Source organism: Acartia tonsa, chromosome 13 (genome assembly GCF_053477335.1).
Source record: "Acartia tonsa isolate MP-2025a chromosome 13, ASM5347733v1, whole genome shotgun sequence".
Taxonomy (NCBI): Eukaryota; Metazoa; Arthropoda; class Copepoda; order Calanoida; family Acartiidae; genus Acartia; species Acartia tonsa.
Window position 1 is genome coordinate 4,457,378 of NC_137272.1, and position 22,990 is coordinate 4,480,367.

The 22,990-nt window shown below is 31.1% G+C and overlaps 1 protein-coding gene across 10 annotated transcripts in view; it reads left to right on the forward strand.

Moving 5' to 3' along the window:
- LOC145335110 (disks large 1 tumor suppressor protein-like) overlaps positions 1–21,632 on the forward strand; it is a 66,717-nt gene extending 45,085 nt beyond the window's left edge. Inside the window, exons 12-22 of one of the 10 annotated variants that reach the window (XR_013885155.1) lie at positions 1,995–2,097; positions 2,706–2,795; positions 9,319–9,384; positions 12,702–12,783; positions 14,337–14,398; positions 15,084–15,156; positions 15,584–15,651; positions 16,024–16,095; positions 18,751–18,895; positions 19,064–19,103; positions 19,195–19,385. Coding sequence is in view for 8 of the 10 variants with exons in the window: in XM_080180832.1 (XP_080036958.1) it covers positions 1,995–2,097; positions 2,706–2,795; positions 9,319–9,384; positions 12,702–12,783; positions 14,337–14,398; positions 15,084–15,156; positions 15,584–15,651; positions 16,024–16,095; positions 18,751–18,846 (712 nt within the window). In the remaining 2 variants the exon portion in view is untranslated. Of the gene's footprint in view, positions 1–1,994; positions 2,098–2,705; positions 2,796–9,318; positions 9,385–12,701; positions 12,784–14,336; positions 14,399–15,083; positions 15,157–15,583; positions 15,652–16,023; positions 16,096–18,750 lie in introns of all 10 variants that reach the window. The other 9 variants (XR_013885154.1, XM_080180832.1, XM_080180835.1 and 6 more) reach the window with 9 other exon arrangements.
- The last annotated feature ends 1,358 nt before the right edge of the window (positions 21,633–22,990 follow it).

A 22,990-nucleotide genomic window follows, 5' to 3' on the forward strand; every position in this document is an offset into this window, starting at 1 on the left:
ACCCTAATTATAGAAAAGCTTCGCTTTTAAAAAGGTATGATATGCAGATAAGGAAAATATATTATGCTGACTGACAATTTATTTCTTGTCAACTTTGCTTGTATATATACTACTCTGCAACTCACTTTATCCGTTCGACAATAATGCTATAAGATAATTTGAATTACTTAACTGATTAGTATTGAGATAAGCTTCTGATTTTTTTTCTCTGAATAATGAGAATCTATTGCATGACTTACCCTGACCGCCCCTACGTTTATAATGCTACAAAGGAAGTATTAAATAAACTATTTAAATAACTCATAAAAATATCCCATGGATCTAAATGGATAAGACAATGGCCGATAAATTGTTATTTAGCCCCAAAGAAGATACACAAAATTACCCTTATGTAGATTAAAAATAGTGGTTGAAATGTTAAATCATTCAACTTTCTGAATAAACACACCAATTAAAATTCACTTAAGTCCCCAAAGTTGTTAAGCCAACGAATAAGAAAACTTTATTATAAAACTTTGGGGACTATTGTAATAAACAGCCTGTTGTCCCCCCTCTCTCTCTCTCTCTCTCTGGAAATATCCCCCTGGCCAATAATCATCAGATTTAAATAATGCTTCATTTCTTATATTTGGTTATTCTTTATATTTTAATAGTTCTTCAATATTGTGAGCTTCGCTTCTTAAGGATGTTGTCAGCCTTGTTTGTTACTTACTAAGCTTGTAAGCTTGTCAATGTCTGTCTACCCTCCCTCATAATATTCAAACTAAAACAATTATGTTCATAAGTAGTGCAGCAATAACTAGCTAGGTAGCAATATTTATTTAGAGTAGCTGCGATACTATAAAAAAAAAACAGACATTTTCTGGAGAGAGAGGGGATAATAGGCTGTTTATTACACTAGTCCCCAAATTTTGTTATAACGTTTTCTTATTTGTTGGTTAAACAACTTTGGGGAAATTAGTTATTTGGGGTTGCCGGGTTAAGTTGAGTGTTCAAACATTTTGACCACTTATTTTATGCTACAGAAGGGGTAATTTATTGGAGATGTATATTAATTTATCTGCCATTGTCTTATCCCTTTAGATTCCTGGATATTTTCCATGAAATGAACTTTTATTTGAAAGTGATAAATGATTCGTCTCAAAAATATTCTTTGATAAGATTGTCTGACCTTAATTGTCTGTTTAATCAAACCGGCTTAAAATCAGAGAGGCTGTTTATTACACTAGTCCCCAAAGTTTTATAACAACGTTTTTTTATTCGTTGGCTAACGTTTTTGGGGACTTTAGTGAATTTTTATTGGTTCGTACATTTAGTCAGGTGTTCAAACGTTTAAACCACTAATTTAAAACCTACAGAAGGTGTAATTTGTGTATTATTATTATTAGGGAAATACATCAATTTATCGGCAATTGTCTTATCCCTTTAAATCCCTGGCTTAAAATACAGATTGAACAAGCCCAAGGTTGGTAGATATATTTACTTTACAAAGAAAGGTTTACTTTTTTTATTTGACACTGTATAGCTATAATTTAATTTATGTCATGTGTTTTTATGGGCTTAATAGCTTTAGATAATTTGATTCAGTGTTTAAATTTGTTTTGAATATCTAAAATTAGCATTTTTTGTGGTTTTGAATGAATACCCATGCCTGATGCTTTATTTCATTAACGTTTCATATATTATTTTGTACAGAAATTTTAATTTAAAAAAATGAAAAATGATTTCCTGTGAAAGTAAATAATGTGGAAATTATTACTGAAAAAATTACTTCTTTGTATATTCTTTAATTATTTATTTTTAAGTAAACTTTTCTCCCACGTTACCCCCCCCCCCCCCTCCCTTATTCTTTGAAACCCATTAGGTAAATTTCCACCTTCAAAATTTAAAAAATACATTAGATTAAAGAGGTCAAACCTCTGGAACCCGTTAATTTACCCCCTAAAAAAGCTTGGACGTCTTTTTGGCACCTTTTCAAATTTCTTTTAATTCAGATCCCGCGAGGAGGGACGAGAGGCTGGTATGTTGACTTACGAAGCCGTCGAGGAAATAGATTTAGAGTTTACTAGACCAATTATCATTCTTGGACCTATGAAGGTAATTTCATTAATACTTCCTTTGTTTTAATGTTCTTATGACTGGTGGAACACGATAGCTGTTAAAAATGGTTCCGTCTGCTGCTATGTCAGGTGTGCGACATTGATAGTTGGAATAGGGGAAATACCTTTTCCCAAAACAAGCGCTACTCATTACTAAGCCAAGACCAATATTCTGCAATCAAGAATTGGTTGTCTATAGGAAAGAAAGTTCGGGATGAAAAGAAAGGGGTGTAAAATTGGTGAATGAAACGAAAACTTCTGTATTCTCATGATATGACCGAAAATTTGAGAACTGTCATTTGTATTTTAATAAATTAAAATTATATTAATTTTGATCTAAAGTGTTCTTTCTTTTCTTCTAAGTTTCACTTCGATTCCTTTCAGAAATAAAACTTATGCAATCCTATCAATTATTTAATCCTTTTTCAAGTATGGCTTTGAAGCCGATTAATATCAGCTGGATTAGAACTTTTTCTCAGCTATACTGAAAAATTATGTATAAACTCGTATTACAAAAAAATTTTACGACTATTAAAATAAAAATCGTGCAATCCGAGGAAAGCTGTCTTTAATAAAATATATACCTAACTATTAATTTAATGTTAGGACCGGATAAACGACGACCTTATGCGCGAGTTTCCTGACAGATTTGGTTCCTGTGTCCCTCACACCACGAGACCTAGGAGAGAAAATGAGGTGGGTAGTGGTAGTGGGTAGCATAGATTTTAGGGGATAAGATAATTGACAATAAATTGATATTCATCCCCAATAGTGATGAACAAAATGATTCCTTTATTATAGTTCTTAATAGAAATGTTTGGACACTACTAGTTTGCAACCATTTCGTAAAAAAATGAATACATGGCAGATTTACCACTAGCAAAAATACAGTGATAATACTGTCATAAACACAGTGATTTGATGTCATAAACACAGTTTTACTGTCAAATTCACACCTACATATTGACAAAAATACATCCATTTAATTTATGATTTGTGAATTATACACCTACTTATTGACAAATATACATCTGTTAGATTTATACTTATTTATCCATGATATTATTTAATACATGATATAATACAGTTAGGAGGTTGATATCTTGTTTATAAAAGTAGAAATATAATCTACGATTATGGTTTTGTCCCTATAAAAAAGATAAAGTATAATTCCATTTTTACCCTCTCTTGGTAATGATATCATCATGGCCGATATGATTATTGTAATCTACCATTCCACTTTCAAAAGAGGCGAAACTAGAATGGTACATTCATGTTTACATACCAGCAAATTCAAAAGTACCCAAAGTTTTTAAGCCAATTAATGAGAGAACTTATTCGTAAAACTTTGGGCACCAGTGTAAATCCAATTTTGTCTTTCTTCTCTGGTATAAAACAGCCATTCTAACCCTATTTCATAAAGGGTGTGCAAAAAAATGCTGACATTTTAAAATTGAAATTGCGCGGCTTGTGTTAATAGAAAAAAAGGTTACGCATACCGTTAGAACCGCTAAGAAGTCTATTTTTTTTTGGAAATATAAGAACGATTCCTGTGCTAAGTATAGTTAGGGAGCTATGTGTTAAAATGTCCTAACTGACTTAAAACTTGACTTGCGAGTAAATTTTGGGACTTTTTACCACCTGGCTCCTAGAATATTTGTAGCACAGGAGCCGTTCTTATATTTACAAAAAAAATACAGTTCATAGCGGTTCTAACGGTATGCCTCATTATTTTTCTGCCATTAACACAAGCCGCGCAATTTGAATTTTTAAAATGTCCGCATTTTTTTGCACACCCTTTAGTTATTTTAGTAAATGAAATGATTGGATATTTGATTTACTTCTTAGAGTATACCTTTGAATGCTAGATAACTATTTATTTCTAATTTAGAAGAATCTATTTTTCTTGAGCATTTTATTCTATTAAAATTCTATAGAAATAATAGAAAAGTTTCTTTTAGTATACTTTCTTATGTAAGAATGTTGAACCTTTACTGTACTTTTTTGTGTTTTCTAATAGGACTAGAATGAAATGAAACCATTTATACCAAAAATGTAGATATAAACCTTTTTCTCATATTCATTCGAATCCGGTGGATAGGAACCGGTTCTCATCCATACGAAAATACTATGTCTAGAATCGTATTATATCCAGCTTTCTACGAATATAAAAATGTACAATCATAAGATTAAAACCAGTTTTTATCTTATAATTGTACATTCTATATCTGCGGAAAACTGTTTATAATACGATGAAAAATAAACTATCAAAAATTACAAATTCTGTCTTTAATAGTTTTAAAACTCCACTCTTGATTATATTATCATCCTTGTTGTGATAGTCTACAATGTCTGGATAATAATATGTTTTTTTTATATAACTTGCTCTGAATATCATGAAAATACTAAATTCAGTTGATAACCAAAGTTCCCTAGGGAGATCATAAAGCTTCCCTACAAAACAGCAAAATTAACAATTTGTTTGTCTCTTGTATTAAGAATTGTTGTATTTAAACATAGAAAAGTAGGAAGTTGTGACCTCACAAAAATAAAGGATTATCCATCTCTTTTTTAGGGTTTTTTTTCACTTCTCTTCTCATCTCCTTCATTTTTATGACGTCACATGGCTGATTTTTGAGACACGTTGTCCAGCTACCAAAGAAAACTGCCGCTCAGATTTTATTAAACAACCAAACATATATTTAACAATAGTTATACATATTTTTGGTAGAATATATAATTATCATTCAATCCCCATTTCATAAGATATTTTTTTATTGGTTGAATTTAATGAACACCATCTCTAGAGATATAGTCAGAAACCAAACTAATGTATTGTATCCTGGTAATAAAGGGATAGGACAATAACAATTATTTTAGTTTAGAAAATCTCATTCTTTCTGTTATCATCTAAAGACAGTAGTCATAAAAGCAATACTAAAATTCTTTAGCTTTAATTGGTTGATAATAAACTACTTTGTTAAATTCTTGATTTAAGCCAGCTCAAAATTAATAGTTCCTTCAAAGCTAAGATATACCTAATCAAAATAGAAAAAGCAATATTGAAATTAATACAGAAAACTCTTTTTAAATCTTCAGATGTTATTCAAGGTAAGAAAATTACCAAAAATACTTAATTACGGATTTAAGAAGATTTTTGTTTCAACTGGGCTTCCAGGAAGCTACACATTAATTTTTAATTATGAGATGAATACAAGAAATATGTCCGCCTTTCTTATGTCCTATCCAGGGAGGGAGGGGACTTTGGACTGTAACTGACTCTGGTACCCAAACTTTTATAACAAATCTTATTAGTTGGCTTAAAATTTTTGGGTACTTTTGTTGAATTTTGATTGGTTGGTTCCAAACTAATAATTTAAAGCTACAACAGGAATGCTTTTTTTTCTCTACATCGGGAACCTATGTCAAATTATCGTCTCTAGTCTTATCCCTAAAGAGTCCTGTATCCTTCCTATTCCTATAATCCTTGACTTTGTATCTCAAGATATGATATTTTATTTATTTATACAAACAACACTCTACATATTACTTTTCTTGGATCTACTGCAGTTCACGGTAAAATATTGCTGGTAACGAATATTGCTAAACATCTATAAATTTTAAAGGCTGCTAGCTGCCAAACGGCTGAACGTACAGATCATACCCGCACACCATTTTAAGCGGCATAAGCAGGCCTACAAATAATCTGAAAATCTGGAAGAACCAATGATGCACAGGGAAAGCTTCACTGAAGAAAAAACGCGTGAAAAAGGCCTTTTTCGCGCATTTCTCTGCACTGCAAGATAATTATGCATTATTGAATTATGGCTATTCCAGATTATTTGTAGGCCTTCTTATGCCGCTTAAAAAAGTGTGCGGGCATGATCTGTATGTTCAGCCGTTTGGAAGCTAGCAGCCTTTTAAATCCATAGATTTTTAGCAATATTCGTTACCAGCAATATTTTACCGTGAACTGCAGTAGATCCCTTTTCTTTGGACTTTAAATAGGACAAGCATGTTCTTAGGTGGTCCAGCAAGTATATTAATATTAGAACCAGGGATCTGAAGGGATAAGACAATGGACGAGAAATTAATGTATAACCCCCAATGATGATATACAAAGAAAACACATTAATTTTATAGTGACTGCGCTCCAAAAATATTTTTTTATCTTCATTTGTTTTAAAGTTTTTAACTTCGTTGAAAATACTTTTTATTGACTTTTAATTTTTTTATTAAGTTACCTACAGAAAGATTTTTTTGTTGCTTAAAGTTAGTTTGTTTAAGGATATCTAAATATTCTTTACCCATCCCACTTCAAACACACACACAGTTAAATACTTTAATTAAATTATTTTTGCCATTACGTACCTGACAAAGCAGCAGTAGAGTATTATATTTAATTACTTCAGTTTTTAATTTTTCTATCCTATCTTTGCTGCTTTCTAAATTAATGTCTCTTTATCTATCTATCCATATATCCATCTGTTTATCTATCTATCCATCCATATATCCATCTGTTTATCTATCTATCCATCCATATATCCATCTGTTTATCTATCTATCCATATATCCATCTGTTGATCTATCTATCTATCCATATATCCATCTGTTTATCCATCTATACATATATCCATCTGTTTATCTATCTATCCATATATTCATCTGTTATGTCTGTTAAGTTGTTAATTGGCTTAGTGACAGTTTTTTTTCTTCTCTTGAAAAGAAAAGTTTTCAACATTTGGAGAGGAAACATTATTATGGAAAAGAAAATGTTAATATTAAGTAGGGTTGGGCCGGATATCTTGCCAACGCCGGTTATCTGGCATTAGAAATCAGCCGGATATTCGTTTACCGGATAGTTTAAATTGCCGGTAGCCAACCGGATATTGAAAATGACCGGATATCCGGCCCATACTTAATATTAAGCAGGGATAGATTAATTGAAGTATAAAATAGATTATGACGCTCATTCCCTTAATTTAAATTTTACGACTTGATTATGGAGATGCTTCGCTTGTAACATTGTACCTTGTTCTAATAGGAATTAGTATTCCAAATATCAGATAAATAGGATGATTATAACCTACAGAATTTGTCGTCAAAAAAACAGTATGTTTTAAATGGACGCACTGACTTTCTGGTAACGATTATAGAGTTGCTACGCTTCCTAAATCGTACCTAATTGTTATAGAAATCATCTGGCAAAGTTTGGAATAGATAGGACAATTGAATTATAACCTGTTTAAATTAACGAAATGAAACTGTCTCTGTCGGACGGACCGACCTTCGCTTTTAAAAATTCATTTATATAAGGGGGGGGGGGTGAAGATTAATTTATCTTTAATATTCCCTATACAGAATGGTAAGAAGGATAAGTTAAAGTATTATGAAACTGTCTCTTTACTTTGTTGAAGAGGATTAGTAAATGTAAATAAACAAGGATGACAACATCCATAAAAGCGAAGCACTGAAACGATAGGACAAACGGACATTAACACTTGTATAGTATCTGAACTGAATAATCAGAATTTTAAAGTTTAAGAGTCGAAGCAAAATTGTAAATAAATTAGTTGAAAAACTGCTTGAAGCAGGACAATGTTTAGGGACATACTTACATTTTTGGACTTGATTATAGAGATGCTTTGCTTATAATATTGTTCTTTGTTGTCCCAGGAATCAATATACCAAAAATCAGATCAAACGGATAATTAGAACACTAGAAAATTTGTTGTTAAAAAAGTAGAAAAATCAACATGTTTAAAATGGACGTACGGACATTCTGGTAATGATTATAGAGTTGCTACGCTTTCTAAATCGTACCCAACTACTACAGGAATCATCATGCAAAGTTTAAAATCGATAGGACAATTCTAACATGCCTAAATTAACGAATAAAAGCTATCTATCTCGGACGGACGTACGGACGGACGGACGGACGGACTGACGTACGGACGGACGGACCGACCCTAATTATAGAAAAGCTTCGCTTTTAATAAGTTACCAACAACATATAATGAAATAAGCCAACTCTATTTCACTTTTTTTTAAAGTACCCTCTCCCCCTCTAAAAGAAAATAGTGCTTACTTTTCTCCAAGAGGATTTCCAACGAGTATTGGTTAGTGGAAGATGCATCAAACCTGCTATATTTTCTATTATATCTATTTTAGTAGCAAAGTAGCAAAACTTTTTTCTCGAATTCATTCAAAACCGATTAATATCCGGTAGGAACAAAAAAAACCGTGTCTAGCATCGTAATATATCCAGTTTACTACGAATATGATGCGAGAAATAACTATTATTTCACTTAACCTCTCCTTACTAGTAAAAACTACTATCTTGAAATATTAAATATATTATAGATAATTCTGCTGTTCATATCACCTGGAAATTGATGGTCTAATATTTTTTTTTATGAAGCACTATAAATCATTTGGTGACGGTTTCTGTATTTGGGAATTTTAGGTCACTCAGAAGTATTTAAGAATATAACCGAAAATAAAGTTTATTAAATGTTTCTGAAAGATCTGAGTTCTTAAATGCTCTCGCACTTGAAAAAATTCTCTTGGATTGGTTTTCACACTTGGTTAACAAAAAAAATGGCCTTTAATTCTTCTGCAAGTCAAAAATATTATGATAACAATTACAGCATGCAGATGCATTGTAAAAAAATGGTTTTGTCTCAATTAATGATTTTTTTTGACTCGTTAAAGTTTTGAGGCAAAAGTAAATTCATGTTCATTATTCCATAATTTTATGTTTCGTTTTAGGTAATTTATTTTAGTTAAATCCTGCTTTACATTAACAAGAAAAATAATTTCAAGTTTTAAAAGGCGAAGCTTTTCTATAATTATGGTATGTCCATCCGTCTGGAACGGTTAGCTCTTTTCGTTAATTTAAGCATGTCAGAATTGTCCTATCGATTTCAAACATTGCATGGTGATTCCTGTAGTATTTAGGTACGGTTTAAAAGTGTAGTAACTCTATAATCGTTACCAGATTGTCCGTACGTCCATTTTAAACATGTTAATTTTTAAATTTTTTAACAACAAATTTTTAAGTTATCAGATTGATCTGATTTTAAGAACACTGGTTCCTAGAACAACAAAGTACAATGTTACAAGCGAAGCATCTCTTAATAAGTTCTTTTGTCCTATCGTTTCAAGGCTTCGCTTTTATGGATGTTGTCATCCTTGTTATATAAATTTTTGCCTCTAGATTGGTAGTAGAGACTCTGGGGGTCATTCACTTGGTGAGGGTACCTACGTGGAAGGGGAGAATGAGGCGAGATTTAGGATGACTAATAATAAAATGCCGTTTCTTTTCGCGCGGTCGTACGCGATCAAGTGCCGCGTTGAAAGAGTGACGCAAATTTCAGATATCAGTTTTCGCGATTTACTAGGTTTTAATCGCGAATCTGATATTTGAAATTTGCGTCACCCTTCCAACATGACACATGACCGCGTACGACCTGGAGAAACGGCATTTTATTAATAGACATCAGATTTATTCTTCAGAACACTGTCACTCAATACAATCAACAATTTCTGCAGTTTTACCAAAAAAAAAGATAACTTATGACCTTAACTAGGCGTGTTACAAGCAATTTAATTTGAAGGAAAAAAATTCTTCTACTTATAAACCCCGAACAAACATATTATGCAAATCTGAATTTTCAAAATAGCAGCTTTATTATTCATTTAGGATGATTTTACAATAAATATGAAATGTAGATGCCTCTTTTGGTTACAAAATTCCACTGTTATTTTTTAATTAATCAGCACCAATAAAGCACAAGATCTCAAAAACAGCATTTGGGGGAAATACTGGTGAACAAACATATTATGCAAATCCAAAACAAAGCAATAAAAAAAAGGTTTTTTGGCACTTTTCTCCTCTTTTAAAAATTGATTATGATAGAATAATATTTTTTTAATGGATTTATGCATTAAGGGGGGGGGGGGAAGTTTTGACACATTTGCGTAAACAGTGAGTATAGGCTTTATCTTTGGACTGAGAGGATAGGTTATTAGGGATAAAATCATTCTTATATGATGAATTTCCCCCAGATTTAAGATTTTTTGGATAGGCCTCCAGGTTCCGGAGCTCCAGGCCTCCAGGTCCTCTCTATACATGTAAAAATTTAAAAAATAATTTTTTTTTCAAGAGTTAGAAGTCAACTTATGAAACAAAATATGCATTTTTTTCTTCAAATAGTTGAATAACATTAAAAAATATGCATATTTTGTTTCATAGGTTGACTTCTAACTCTTCAAAAAAAATTTTTTTTTTAATTTTTACCTGTACAGAGAGGACCTGGAGGCCTGGAGCTCCGGAACCTGGAGGCCTATCCAAAAAATCTTAAATCTGGGGGAAATTCATCATATAAGAATGATTTTATCCCTAATAACCTATCCTCTCAGTCCAAAGATAAAGCCTATACTCACTGTTTACGCAAATGTGTCAAAACTCCCCCCCCCCCCTTATTATGAAATATAGTATAAGGTTGAAATTAATGATTTTTCTAAATAAGAAATTTTTGAAAAAAATAAATTCGATCCCTATCACTTCAGAGGACAGCTGCTGACCCCCAGTCTTATAGATAAACCTAAATACATGTTAAAGATAAAAATTACCCTGAAAAGTATACAAAAATGTTTTTTTATATGTTAAAAAAATTCATTTTAAAATCTTGATTTTGAGGATGATGACCTTTCAGATGCTCCTGTTGGTGGTAATTGTGAGCCAAATGTTATCTAAGTACATGCCCATTACAACAACTTGTCTATTAACCTATGCACCATTTTTTGTAGTCATAGCAGCCTCCAATGGAGCCATCCAACAAGAAATATAACCATCTTCTAAAAACTACAGTATTCACCTTATGAATTGAAGTAAATAAAATTGCAATTCTTTTCTTTTTTAATAACGCTGGGCTGGAGGATGCTATAACTACAAAAATTGGATCATAGTTTAATATATAAAAGTTGTCATCATGGACATGTACTTTGATAACATTTGGCTCACCATCACCACCAATAGGGGTATCTTAAAGGTCATCATCCTCAAAATCAAGATTTTAAAATTGATTTTTTCAACACACCAAAAAACATTTTTGTATACTTTTCAGGGTAATTTTTATCTTTAACATGTATTTAGGTTCATCCATAAGACTGGGGGTCAGCAGCTGTCCTCTAAAGTGATAGGGATCGAATTTATTTTTTTCAAACATTTCTTATTTAGAAAAATTATTAATTTCTACCTTATACTATATTTCATAATAATTAATGCATAAATCCCTTCAAAAAATATTATTTTATCATAATCAATTTTTAAAAGAGGAGAAAAAACCTTTTTTTTATTGCTTTGTTTTGGATTTGCATAATATGTTTGTTTTCCAGTATTTCCCCCAAATGCTGTTTTTGAGATCTTGTGCTTTATTGGTGCTGATTAATTAAAAAAGTAACAGTGGAATTTTGTAACCAAAAGAGGCATCTACATTTCATATTTATTGTAAAATCATCCTAAATGAATAATAAAGCTGCTATTTTGAAAATTCAGATTTGCATAATATGTTTGTTCGGGGTTTAAGTAGGTTTTTGACCCTCAAATTTCTTTTTTGATTTGTTTGTCATGTTAATTTGTTAATCCATTTATAAAGGACAGAAAAAAAAATGCCCTAATTGATTTAAATATTACCAAACTAAAAAAACGTAGCTGGTATTTTTTCTTTAGCAAAGAATTCAGTATTACATTTGTTCTAAATAGATTGTAACTTGCGATTTTGATTGTTTAAGAATAAGATTTATATTTATTAAACGCCTTCGTCATACCTCTGTTCATACAACATTAAATTTACAAATCTTTGAAATAATTTTGAGAGATCCAGTTCTTTTTTGGTGATATTGCAGAAAAAAAATTGATTGGATCGAGTGACCGTGTGTGGTTTTCTCTACGTGTTGTCAATTTTTAAATCAGCTTCATTTTTGTATTATTTTCTTGCTTGGGAAAGCTTATGTTTTTACAAGAGATATGTTTTATTTTATAATCTTCATGTATTTTTCTCACTTGCATCTCATTATTCATATTTTTACTGTATTTTATAGGGATACAAGGATAAGACAATGAAAGATAAATTAATCTTTACCCAATTATTATGTGTTGAATTAAGAATTTTTTTTGGAAGAAGAAAGGGATTTGATTGATTTATTGTTCAATGACTTTACCCTCCCTGTAATTATTTAATTGTTGTAAAATTTTAAAGTGGACATTCTATGTTAAAGGTCAGTTCTTTTATTTACATTTTTAAACTGTCTCTGTCTCGTGCACTGTTCACAAAATTAAATATGCATGTTAATGTTTAACTATTTTAATTTCAATTACTAGAAAAATTAAATTGAGAAAATCTATTTTGTCTCCAGAATTGCCTTTTTTTAATTTTAATTTCTATGACATATTTTTGGCCAGCAGTAAAATTAAATCTAAAATAATTTTCCTTTTAAAAAATTTTTCCCTTGTTTAAATATGATTTTAAAACGACCTTTTTAATGGAAAGTCCTTCTTTATTAGAATCTGATTATTTGATGATAAAACTATTTTAGGTTGACGGACGGGATTATCATTTTGTATCGTCTGTAACCCAGATGGAGAAGGATATCAACACACACTTATTTATTGAAGCAGGTATTGTACAATAGCTTTGTTCTTTAGCTCATTAGTTCTCTATTACGGCCCTCCTTTTTGGGGGTTATAACGCCCCCTCCCCCTCTCTTTTTCAATTAAATAATAGTACCCATAGTTTTTTAGTCAACGAATAAGATAACATGGTTTTAAAACTTTGGGTACCAGTTTTTTTTTTACTAGGGATCTAAAGGGATAAGACAATGATCGAAAATTGATTTACATCCCCAATACACAAAATTACCCCTTCAGTAGATTACAATTTTGAATTAGTGGTTGAAACGTTTGGACACTCAACTTGAATCAGCTAATTAAAATTCAAGTCCCCAAACATGTTAAAAGAACTAATAAAACGTTATTTTAAAACTTTGGGGACTAGTGTAATAAACAGCCTAATAACACCTCCCCATCTGGTTATTTATAGTCCAATGAACTATCCATCCCTGTTTTTAAAAGCGAAGCTTTTCTATAATTAGGGTCAGTCCGTCCGTCCGAGATAGATAGCTTTTATTCGTTAATTTTGGCATGTTAGAATTGTCCTATCGATTTCAAACTTTGCATGGTGATTCCTGTAGTAGTTAGGTACGATTTAGAAAGCTTAGCAACTCTATAATCATTACCAGAATGTCCTTACGTCCATTTTAAACATGTTGATTTTTCTAATTTTTTAACAGCAAATTTTTGTGTGATCTAATTATCCGTTTGATCTGATTTTTGGTATATTGATTCCTGGGACAACAAAGAACAATATTTTAAGCGAAGCAACTCTATAATCAAATCCTAAAAATGCAAGTATGTCCATAAACTCAATAAACATTATCCTGTATCAAGAAGTTTTTCAACAAATTTACTTACAATTTTGCTTCGACTCTTATACTTTTATATTCTGATAATTCAGTTTAGACACTATACAAGTGTTAATGTCCATTTGTCCTACCGTTTCAGTGCTTCGCTTTTATGGATGTTGTCATCCTTGTTTTATTATAAACAAAAGTACTAGTATCTTGCGTTCTTCATGAAGATTCAATATTGAGATTAAAGAATTAAATATTTATTTCTTTGCATTCTCATTTTTTATAAATAAAGTGAAAGAAAAATATTGTAGAAGAATATTTGTTTGTCTGTAACTGGACAAATTGGATTCTGCTTTTCCAGGAATCTTATATCAAGGTTTCAAGCTATTTTTTTTTCGGGGAACAAGAAAATAATTTGGAAAGGGGTCTAGGATAGTGGGCGAGATCTATAATTTTTAACTAAATGTATGCCAAAAAAAAATACGCTGAGGAAATAAGAATCAAATTTCTAAGAAAACAAACAAAAATATGTTATTCTAAAACTTTAGAATATTTTTGTTAAAACATATCAAGGCAGACTAGCATATTAAGTCATGTTGAGCATTTCAATAAATATGAAATATATGGGAGTTGGAATAGTATTTTTAGGATAGTTTAGGTTATATTAAGATCCATGGATTAGGCATATGAAAAACACCACCTCCCTCCCCCCTTAATTTTCAGATTATTTCTATAACAACAAACACAAAAAAATATTTTTAGGCCAGTACAATGACAACCTGTATGGAACAAGTGTACAGTCTGTTAAAGATGTAGCTGTTCAGGTATACACAATCTTAATATTTGTTCCAGTGTCGCTTCGAATCCAATATACATCGGGATTAGAACCGGTTCTCTGCAATACTGAAAAATTATGTCTAGCATTAAGTCCCCCGCAACTCTAGTAAGGGAATTTTTTTTTTAAATAACATGGTCTCAAATAATTTCAAATAGTTCGGCGAGAAATGCAATTAAAAAAATTGCGGCGGCGGGAGCGGCGGTCACCGATAATTTTAAAAGTAACTTTGGCCCTATAGTAGCTTAAATCCGAAGTCTGCTCAATTTAGGTCAAAGGTAACCTCCCGTCCTGCCCAGACCATTCTTATTCACATCCTCCTTTGGTCCTAAAACTATTGATTTCACCTTGATGAAATCATCCATATGATCTGATTTGAATGTGGCCTTGTCTTTGTCTATTTTATGATGGAACGTAAATCTACCCGAAAACTAGCCCATGTTATAATGTTTATGAATCTAAAGGGACAAATTTATGTACATCTCTAATGATGAAAAACAAAATTTTCCCTTCTGTAGATTAAAATTAATTGTTGAAAAGTTAGCTCACTACATGTTTCAAATCGACCAATCAAAATTCATGATAATGTATTAATAAAACTTTGTGTACCAACCTGTGTAATTTACAGTTTAATGACCCTCCTCTTTGATTAATTAACCTGTCTCTTTGTTTAGGGTAAACATTGTATCCTGGATGTATCAGCGAATGCTATAAAACGACTTCACGTAGCTCAACTCTATCCCATTGGTAAGTTAATTTAATTTTATTTTGAAACCTATTAAGTTTAAGTTCCTCTTAAAGCATGTGAAATAAAAAAAAATGTCTAAATCGTATTCATTCTTAACGAAAAATTGCATTACAGAGGTAAATTCTTTTAAAAAAAACTTTTTTGGCTCATTGCCTCACTAAAATAGTGAGGCAAAATTATCCCCTCTAAATTTTTAGCGAGCCTCACTGACTTTAGTGAGGCAAAAGTTTTTTAAGAATCCACCTCTGGTTAACTAATTAAAACTTTTATAATTTACTTTTTTTGCGTAGAAATGCAAAAGGGCCAGATTTAAGTATTTCTAAAATTTACAAACATATGTCAAGTAATTGCCCTTAATTGACGAACTTTAATGTATTCATTATGCATAAATTTTGAGTTTTGAATTAACATGTTTTTTTATTTTAGCGATATTTCTGAAGCCAAAATCAGTGGATTCCATCCTTGAAATGAGTAAACGAATGTCTGAAGATCAGGTGGGATTTATTTACAATACCTGCAAGGATCAAGATGCGGGAAATGGAAAAAAATAGATTTTTAATTTTATGTAAGCGGTTAACCGTTAGCATCGATATAAAATTACTTAGATATATTAACAAGGGGAAACTTGTTGTTAATACAGGGTGCTAAATTCTAATATGGACCTCATTTATTGGTCAGTTCGTTCCTCTAGTAGTAGGGGAGGAGACGGGGTAATGGGGTTAGATTTTGGTTTTGATTGTCTTTTATAGGATACCTATTTTAATCTTTCCCCTTCAAAAAAATGTAATTTATTGTGCTTCCACTTTAAACAACCTTTAAAAGACAACCCATTTATGTTTAAAGTTTTATTTGTATTATATTTGTAGGCAAAGAAATCCTACGAGCGAGCTCTAAAGTTAGAAAACGAGTTTGGTGAATATTTTACAGCAGTCGTTCAGGTACAGTTTGCATTTAATTGGGGTCAATGTACATGTATAAAACAATGCACAGTGAGCCCAGGAATCCAACTTTGTGGAAAAAATTATTTATGCCCAAAATCGAACTTTAGAAAATCAATTATTTTAAAAGTCCATGTTAAAATTCATCATATTAGAGGAGGTTTGCCATTTTAAATTAATGAAAAATTTAAAAAATTAAAGTTTTTATGGCCTTCTGAAGTTGTTACCCTGGAATTCACGAAATTTAGATACAAAAATCTCCCCAAAAAAATATTTTAATTTTTTTTTGTTTTACTTGCCATTTAATCAAATATTAACTTAGGACGTAATGTAATAACATTTTAGAAAGGTTGTGCAATTATCTAACGCTGGATAACAAGAAACTAAATAGTTTTGAAAAAAAAACCTCTTGAATCCATATTAAAGAAAGTTGGTGAAAATGCAAAAAAAAGCACGTTGAATATTTTTTTAAGCTCTGATTCAAATACCTTGATCTTTTTAGCAACGAGGTGAAAATTTTTAGGATGAAGTTCTAGCATTAATTAGGCAATATATAAGAGGATCCCATTGGTCTTATCAACTTTCACTTAGTTGCTTAACCTCTATAGATATTTTTGTAAAGGTCGTTTTAAGCTATTTTTAGTGTATTATCCTTATATAATTTGTTGCCGGATTTCATTATAGAGAAAAATCCTTTTACAGGGTAAAAATCTGGCAAAATGCCTTTCTGAAAAATCATGGCATAAAATTTTCTCACCAGTGGTGGTAAAGTTAGAGCACCTCAAAATAAAATTTTACTATGCCCTTGTGTATTGGACCCTGAGGGCCTCCTGGGGGGGGCTACCAGAAATCTAAAGGTATCTTTAGAACCACAATGGCCGGCTCTAACTGCACTCAGAAGAAGTCAGAGATAATTGCCGGCCGTTCGTCCTTTAATTGGCGGCAAAGTTAGCACACCAAAAAAATGACAATTTTTTGTTGTGTTTTTTGCACACAGGGCGGCGTGTGTTTGTGGCGCAGCCACGTGTATTACCACTTTTTAGTAGGTCATTCCAAGCCGGATTGGCGGGTGTGCGGCCAGAAGTGGTCTGACCGGCCGTTTGGCCGACAGCCGCAGTTAAAGGTCGCAAAAATTGTCAAAAATTGAAGTTTTTGAGGATTTTTGGCATGCCAGTGCAGCCAGACTGCTTGGCTGACAGGCCTGGGACACATGTCACCTGACACACTGGGCCATTGCCCATCTTTGCTATTTTGCACAATTTTTTTCCCATCACTTCCCTGGCTGTGATGGCCATTCAAAGTGGCCTGGGTCAAAATCGTCCATAAACCAATTTTTGGGGGTGATATTTTGACCCCCCAATCATCTAGAGAGGGAGGAAGGGATAATCTTTTTAATTCTGTAAAAGGTACTATAAAAACCTTTTAATTTAAAAAAAATTGTTTGATTTGGTTGAAAAACAAGGAAGTTATTAATTTTTTCCACAAAATTGGATTCCTGGGCTCACTGTGCAATGGCGATTCGAATAATGTCACTAAAGAGACTATGCACGAACGAGAGCTAGTGATTGTAAGCACCTTCCAGCAGTGACTCTAAATATTTTTTGTGAAAATACTAGGGTTATGTTTGATAAAGTTATACCAACTAGAAAAAAAGTTTACAAGTTACCATCCCGTTTTCTTTCGAACATTATTCGTTGAAAAAGTTTACTTTTTTTCTCACATCAGTTTGAACTCAACAAAACATTTGATGATATAAAGCCAAAAAATGCCTAACATTTCAAAGTTTTTTTCATATAAAACCAAATGGTGAATCTAATTTTTTTATATTGATATAACGATTTTAAACATAACCCTGATATATTCACCAAAAAAAAACATTTATAATCAATGCTTGATGGTGCCTAGAATCACTTGCTATCGTTCGTGCATATTCCTCTTTTAAAGTTGATATACATGGTAAAATTGTTACCTGAGTAATTTTAATCTTTACATGATTGCATTTTTATGAAAATCTCACCTGGCCCAAACCCCTAATTTTTGCTTATTATTTTTGTTTGTGGTTCAATTTTGGTTTCATTTTCTTGCATATTAGCGCTATATGCATGACAATCCGTTTTTTTAATACAACAAACATATTAATGTAGAAGTTATTTATTTTTCTCGTATTCATCCGAATCCGGTGGATAGGAACCGGTTCTCATCCATACGAAAAAACTATGTCTAGCATCGTATTATATCCAGCTTTCTACGAATATAAAAATGTATATTCATAAGATTTAAAAAAACAGTTTTTTTAGCCGGTGCCTTCGGCACCTCAGGCCTCAAAAACTGGTTTTAATCTTATAATTGTATATTCTATATCCGCGGAAAGCTGTTTATAATACGATGCGAGAAATAACTATTCTCATATTCATTCGAAACCGATTAATATCCGGTGGATTAGAGCCGGTTCTCAGCCATACGAAAAACTATGCCTAGCATCGTATTATATCCAGCTTTCTACGAATATAAAAATGTACAATCAAGATTAAAATCAGTGTTAAGCTTCGGCCTTTCGGGGCTAAAAACTTGGTTTAATCTTATAATTGTACATTTTATATCCGCGGAAAGCTGTTAATAATACGATGCGTGAAATAAATATTCTTTTCTTTTCAGGGAGACACCCCCGAGGAGCTGTATGAAAAAGTAAAGGATGTGATATTAGAACAATCTGGAGATACTATTTGGATACCTTGCAAAGATAAACTATAAAAGATATCCAATAGCCATCTAGATATCAAATATTTCTTGTCAAGGATAGGTATATGACACTGCAAGAAAAACTATTTTCCCTACAATTTTTTCGCAAATTAAAATATGGAATACAATAAATTGCAAAACAATAACACCTTTTGCCTCAATAATAAATATTTTTGGGTGGTAAAATAGTTTTTCTCCAGTTGATATATTCCTCCTTGGAACTTATGAGTCTGATTTCAAAAGCTGTATTTTTCAACATTTTTATAATTGTTGCATAAATGTTTTCATTTGAAGATTTTAATTGGAATGAAAACTTTATTCTGATTAAAATTAATTAAAACTTATGCATAAAATTATTAGAAATACATTTAGCTAAAAAAGAACAGTTAAACAGTGATTATAATTGTTAGAAGAAAAATAAAATCCTTACTGAAACTCAAGTCAAAAAGACACTTTGTGAAACACCTTGACAAATGCTTATACATGCTTCATACTTTATATTTAATATTTATAAAAGAAATGTATTCTTTTAAATCAATTGCAAAGCAACTGTGAGGGGTTTGAGTTAATTACTGTGTATTAAGTATTATAAAACACTTTATATGGTGAGTCGATCTAATACATAGTTGCCAACTCAAATTCTTCACTGACAAACGAAAACTACACGAGGAAAGATGAAAAGAGGAATTAAATGTGATTTAATTTAGCTCTAGTTATTAATATTTATTTTTTATTGAATGATTTTGTGTTATTTGTTTACTACTATGCGTGTGTGTGTACATATTTATATATATTATTATATCATATTAATTTGAAAATGTAAATAGTTAATAATTTTTTTTACTGACTTACCTACAATTCAGGCATGGGTGTTTGGCAACCGTAGAAAAAATATTTTGCGTCCTTTTTTTATCTGTCAATTATTAAGTTGTATGCATTGTTTTTACAGTATGGCTTCAACACCGATTAATGGTCGCTGGATTAGGACCGGTTCTGATCCATACTTTAAATCGCACTGTCACATATATTATACAATTATATATACATGGATTCATATCTGTTTAGATGGCCTGGGCCTTCAGCTCCCAGAGTTCGACAAAACTGGAATTAATCATTTTTTTAATTTACGATCCGTAGAAAATTGTCTACAATGCTATGCGATAAATAACTATTCTACCTCCAATTATACAAAATCAGGTCATTTTTAATTGGTTGGAAAGTTTGGGCATGATATTTTCTTCGGGTGCCTTATCCCTATTCCTGTACATAATTACACAACAATCGATAATTATTTAATTTTTCTCATTTAGATTTTTGACTTAACAATGACAAGTTTTTGCAAATTTAAAATCAGGGGTGTGTGTATATTGTGCAAAATTGACCCTGCTGATGTGGGGGTAAAAAAATAAAAATATGTGGTTGGGGGACAAAATTAAAAAATTAAGAGAGCTGAAAACAATGTTTCCCTTTTTTCCCCTCCTTGGTGTAAAAAAACTAAAAGAATATGCAAGAGGGGGTATAATATGAATAAAATTTAAAGTTCTGTAAATATTTTTTCCCCTTCCTTGCTGGAATTTGCAACTTTTTCGCATATCAAAGTAACTCTTCAAAAAATATTTATATGTATAATTTTTTTTTCAAATTGTCAAATCATATTTGACTTGCTTAATTGTTGAGTTTAGTCAACAATTTAAATGAGAAAACGACAAAGCCCTATGAGGGCTCCTTTTGTTATTATTCATTCTATTCACTAATTTCTTAACTATAAATAGAACTTTGTTCTTCATTTGGCTTAATATGTTTAAATTTTAATTATGTTTTGATTCATTCATTACAGCTCAGTGGGTATATTTTTTTCTCTAGTCTTTTTAAGGGAACAGAGTGTCATTTTTATTGGGATTTAATTGTTTGAATATATTTTGTAATTTAAAACTATGCAAATGAGTTTATTTTTTACTTTGTAAATGTTTGACTAACTTTTTATTGTTTTTTTTTTATTTTATGCTTAAATTTCAGGGATATGAATGGTGGGACAATGGATTGTGTATAAATAAAACCCTTCCCCAAATTATGATATACAAATTAGACCTAAAGTAATGGAAAAGTTTGGACACTGTAATTATATTCAACCCAATTTTGACTAAATTTTACTCTCCAACCTTTGTAAACTTTGGGGGGAAGGATCATTAACAGTCCATGTGCCCTCACTCAGCTTCCTGATAATTTGAGTTGGTATTTTTTGAGGTATAGATAGGAAATGAATAAAAAAAGTACCTGGCCATAAAAATGTGGCATGCGCGTAAAGTCCTATAAATGCGGGAGAAATAATAAATCGACAAAATTTATCTTCTTTCACGCATTTATTTGACTTGGCAGATTAGTTTTCCATTTTCAAAATATCTTTTTCGTACTTGTTATTTTTACACTAAAAATTATCTAATAGAAAATTTTAATTTTTATATTTTTCATATTATATTTTTCTATTTTTATCAAATTGAAGACAAAACTTGCATATTTTTATTTTGTTTACAATTGCATTAACTTATTACCTAAGTGTTAAGTTTATTTATGTATATAATGAAAAAAATAGTTGAGCAATTTTTTAAAAATTGTTCTTTTTATGTTGATTTTTAAAGTTATGCTTTTGATTTTACAAGAGGAGGGACTCGAAAACTGCTTGACATTTTGTAGGGGATATTTTTACTATTTTAAGATATTGTAATTCTAAAGCCAAACTTTTATTTGATAATATGATTGATTTATTTAAACATGAATGGTCAATAAAGCTGGAACTTAAATACTGATCTTCTTTTTTTTAGAGGATAGATAATTTTATTTCTCGTATTCATTCGAATCCGTGGATAGGAACCGGTTCTCATCCATACGGAAAAACTATGTCTAGCATCGTATTATATCCAGCTTTCTACGAATATAAAAATGTACAATCATAAGATTAAAACCAGTTTTTTAGCCCCGAGGTGCCGGAGGTTTTAATCTCATAATTGTACTTTCTATATCCGCGGAAAGCCGTTTATAATACGATACGAGAAATAACTATTCTATTCTTCATGAGAATAGTTATTTATCGCATCGTAATATTTAAGACAGATTAAAATTAAAATGAAAAATTAAGATTAAAACTATTTTTGTAAGCCCAGAAAATTTAATTTCATACACGTTGGTTATAAACTACAGATTAAAAATTATTGGTTAAAACGTTTGGACACTGCGGGTTTGAACCAGCCAATCAAGATTTTATGAATATGCCCAAAGTTCTTATACAAATTAATGAGAGAATTATGGATAATTTAGAGTACAATGTCCACTCCCTCCCTGATAATGTAGGATTTTCCGTATATCTTTTATTTTACCTTTCCTTATATGACAAGAGAACTTACAAAAATCTTCCAAATTACGTTTGTTTACAAATGACGTCACAATCTAAAACTCGTGCTCTGATTGGTCGGCCATATGTAGAACAACCAATCAGAGTTTAGTACAAGGTTAACAACTTTTAAATTTAATTTTTATTTTGAAACACCATAATAAAAGTGATCAGCTAAATTAATTTTAACTAGGCGACTTAATAAAATCCCTCTAACATGATAAAATTATTAGATGGAGACTATATTAGAGCTTAATGCACTATAAAAATGAAAGCTAATCAAAATAAGTTGTCTACCCTGAGTATCATAATAAACAGAAAGGAAGGTCCTTACATATTAAACAGCTGATCGCTACGTAACTTTTCAGTTTTCATATTTGCTAGGGATTATACATTTGGTAATTGCGTGAATATTTTTTTGTACTTTGTTTTTACGTTAGTTTACACTTCAGCTGTCTGTGTATTAGTTAGACTTTGATCCTGTACAGTTTTAATCATTTATAAAAACTGAAAATGGCGTATTTATTTTTTAATTAAACGGAGAACTTATGAAAAATTTCAGCTAGTTTTTCAACAACTTAAATCCATAAGATTTGGCCTCAATGATGATTATTGTGAAGTCTTTGACTAAGTAGTGGCAAAACAGTTTTTCACTCGATTATTTCCCCAATTAGTTACTTATTCGTCAGTCCAAAATTGTAATCTTCGCATGGAAAAAATGTACTATTGACTTTTAATTATGGATATCATAATAAAGACAAAAAAGATGTT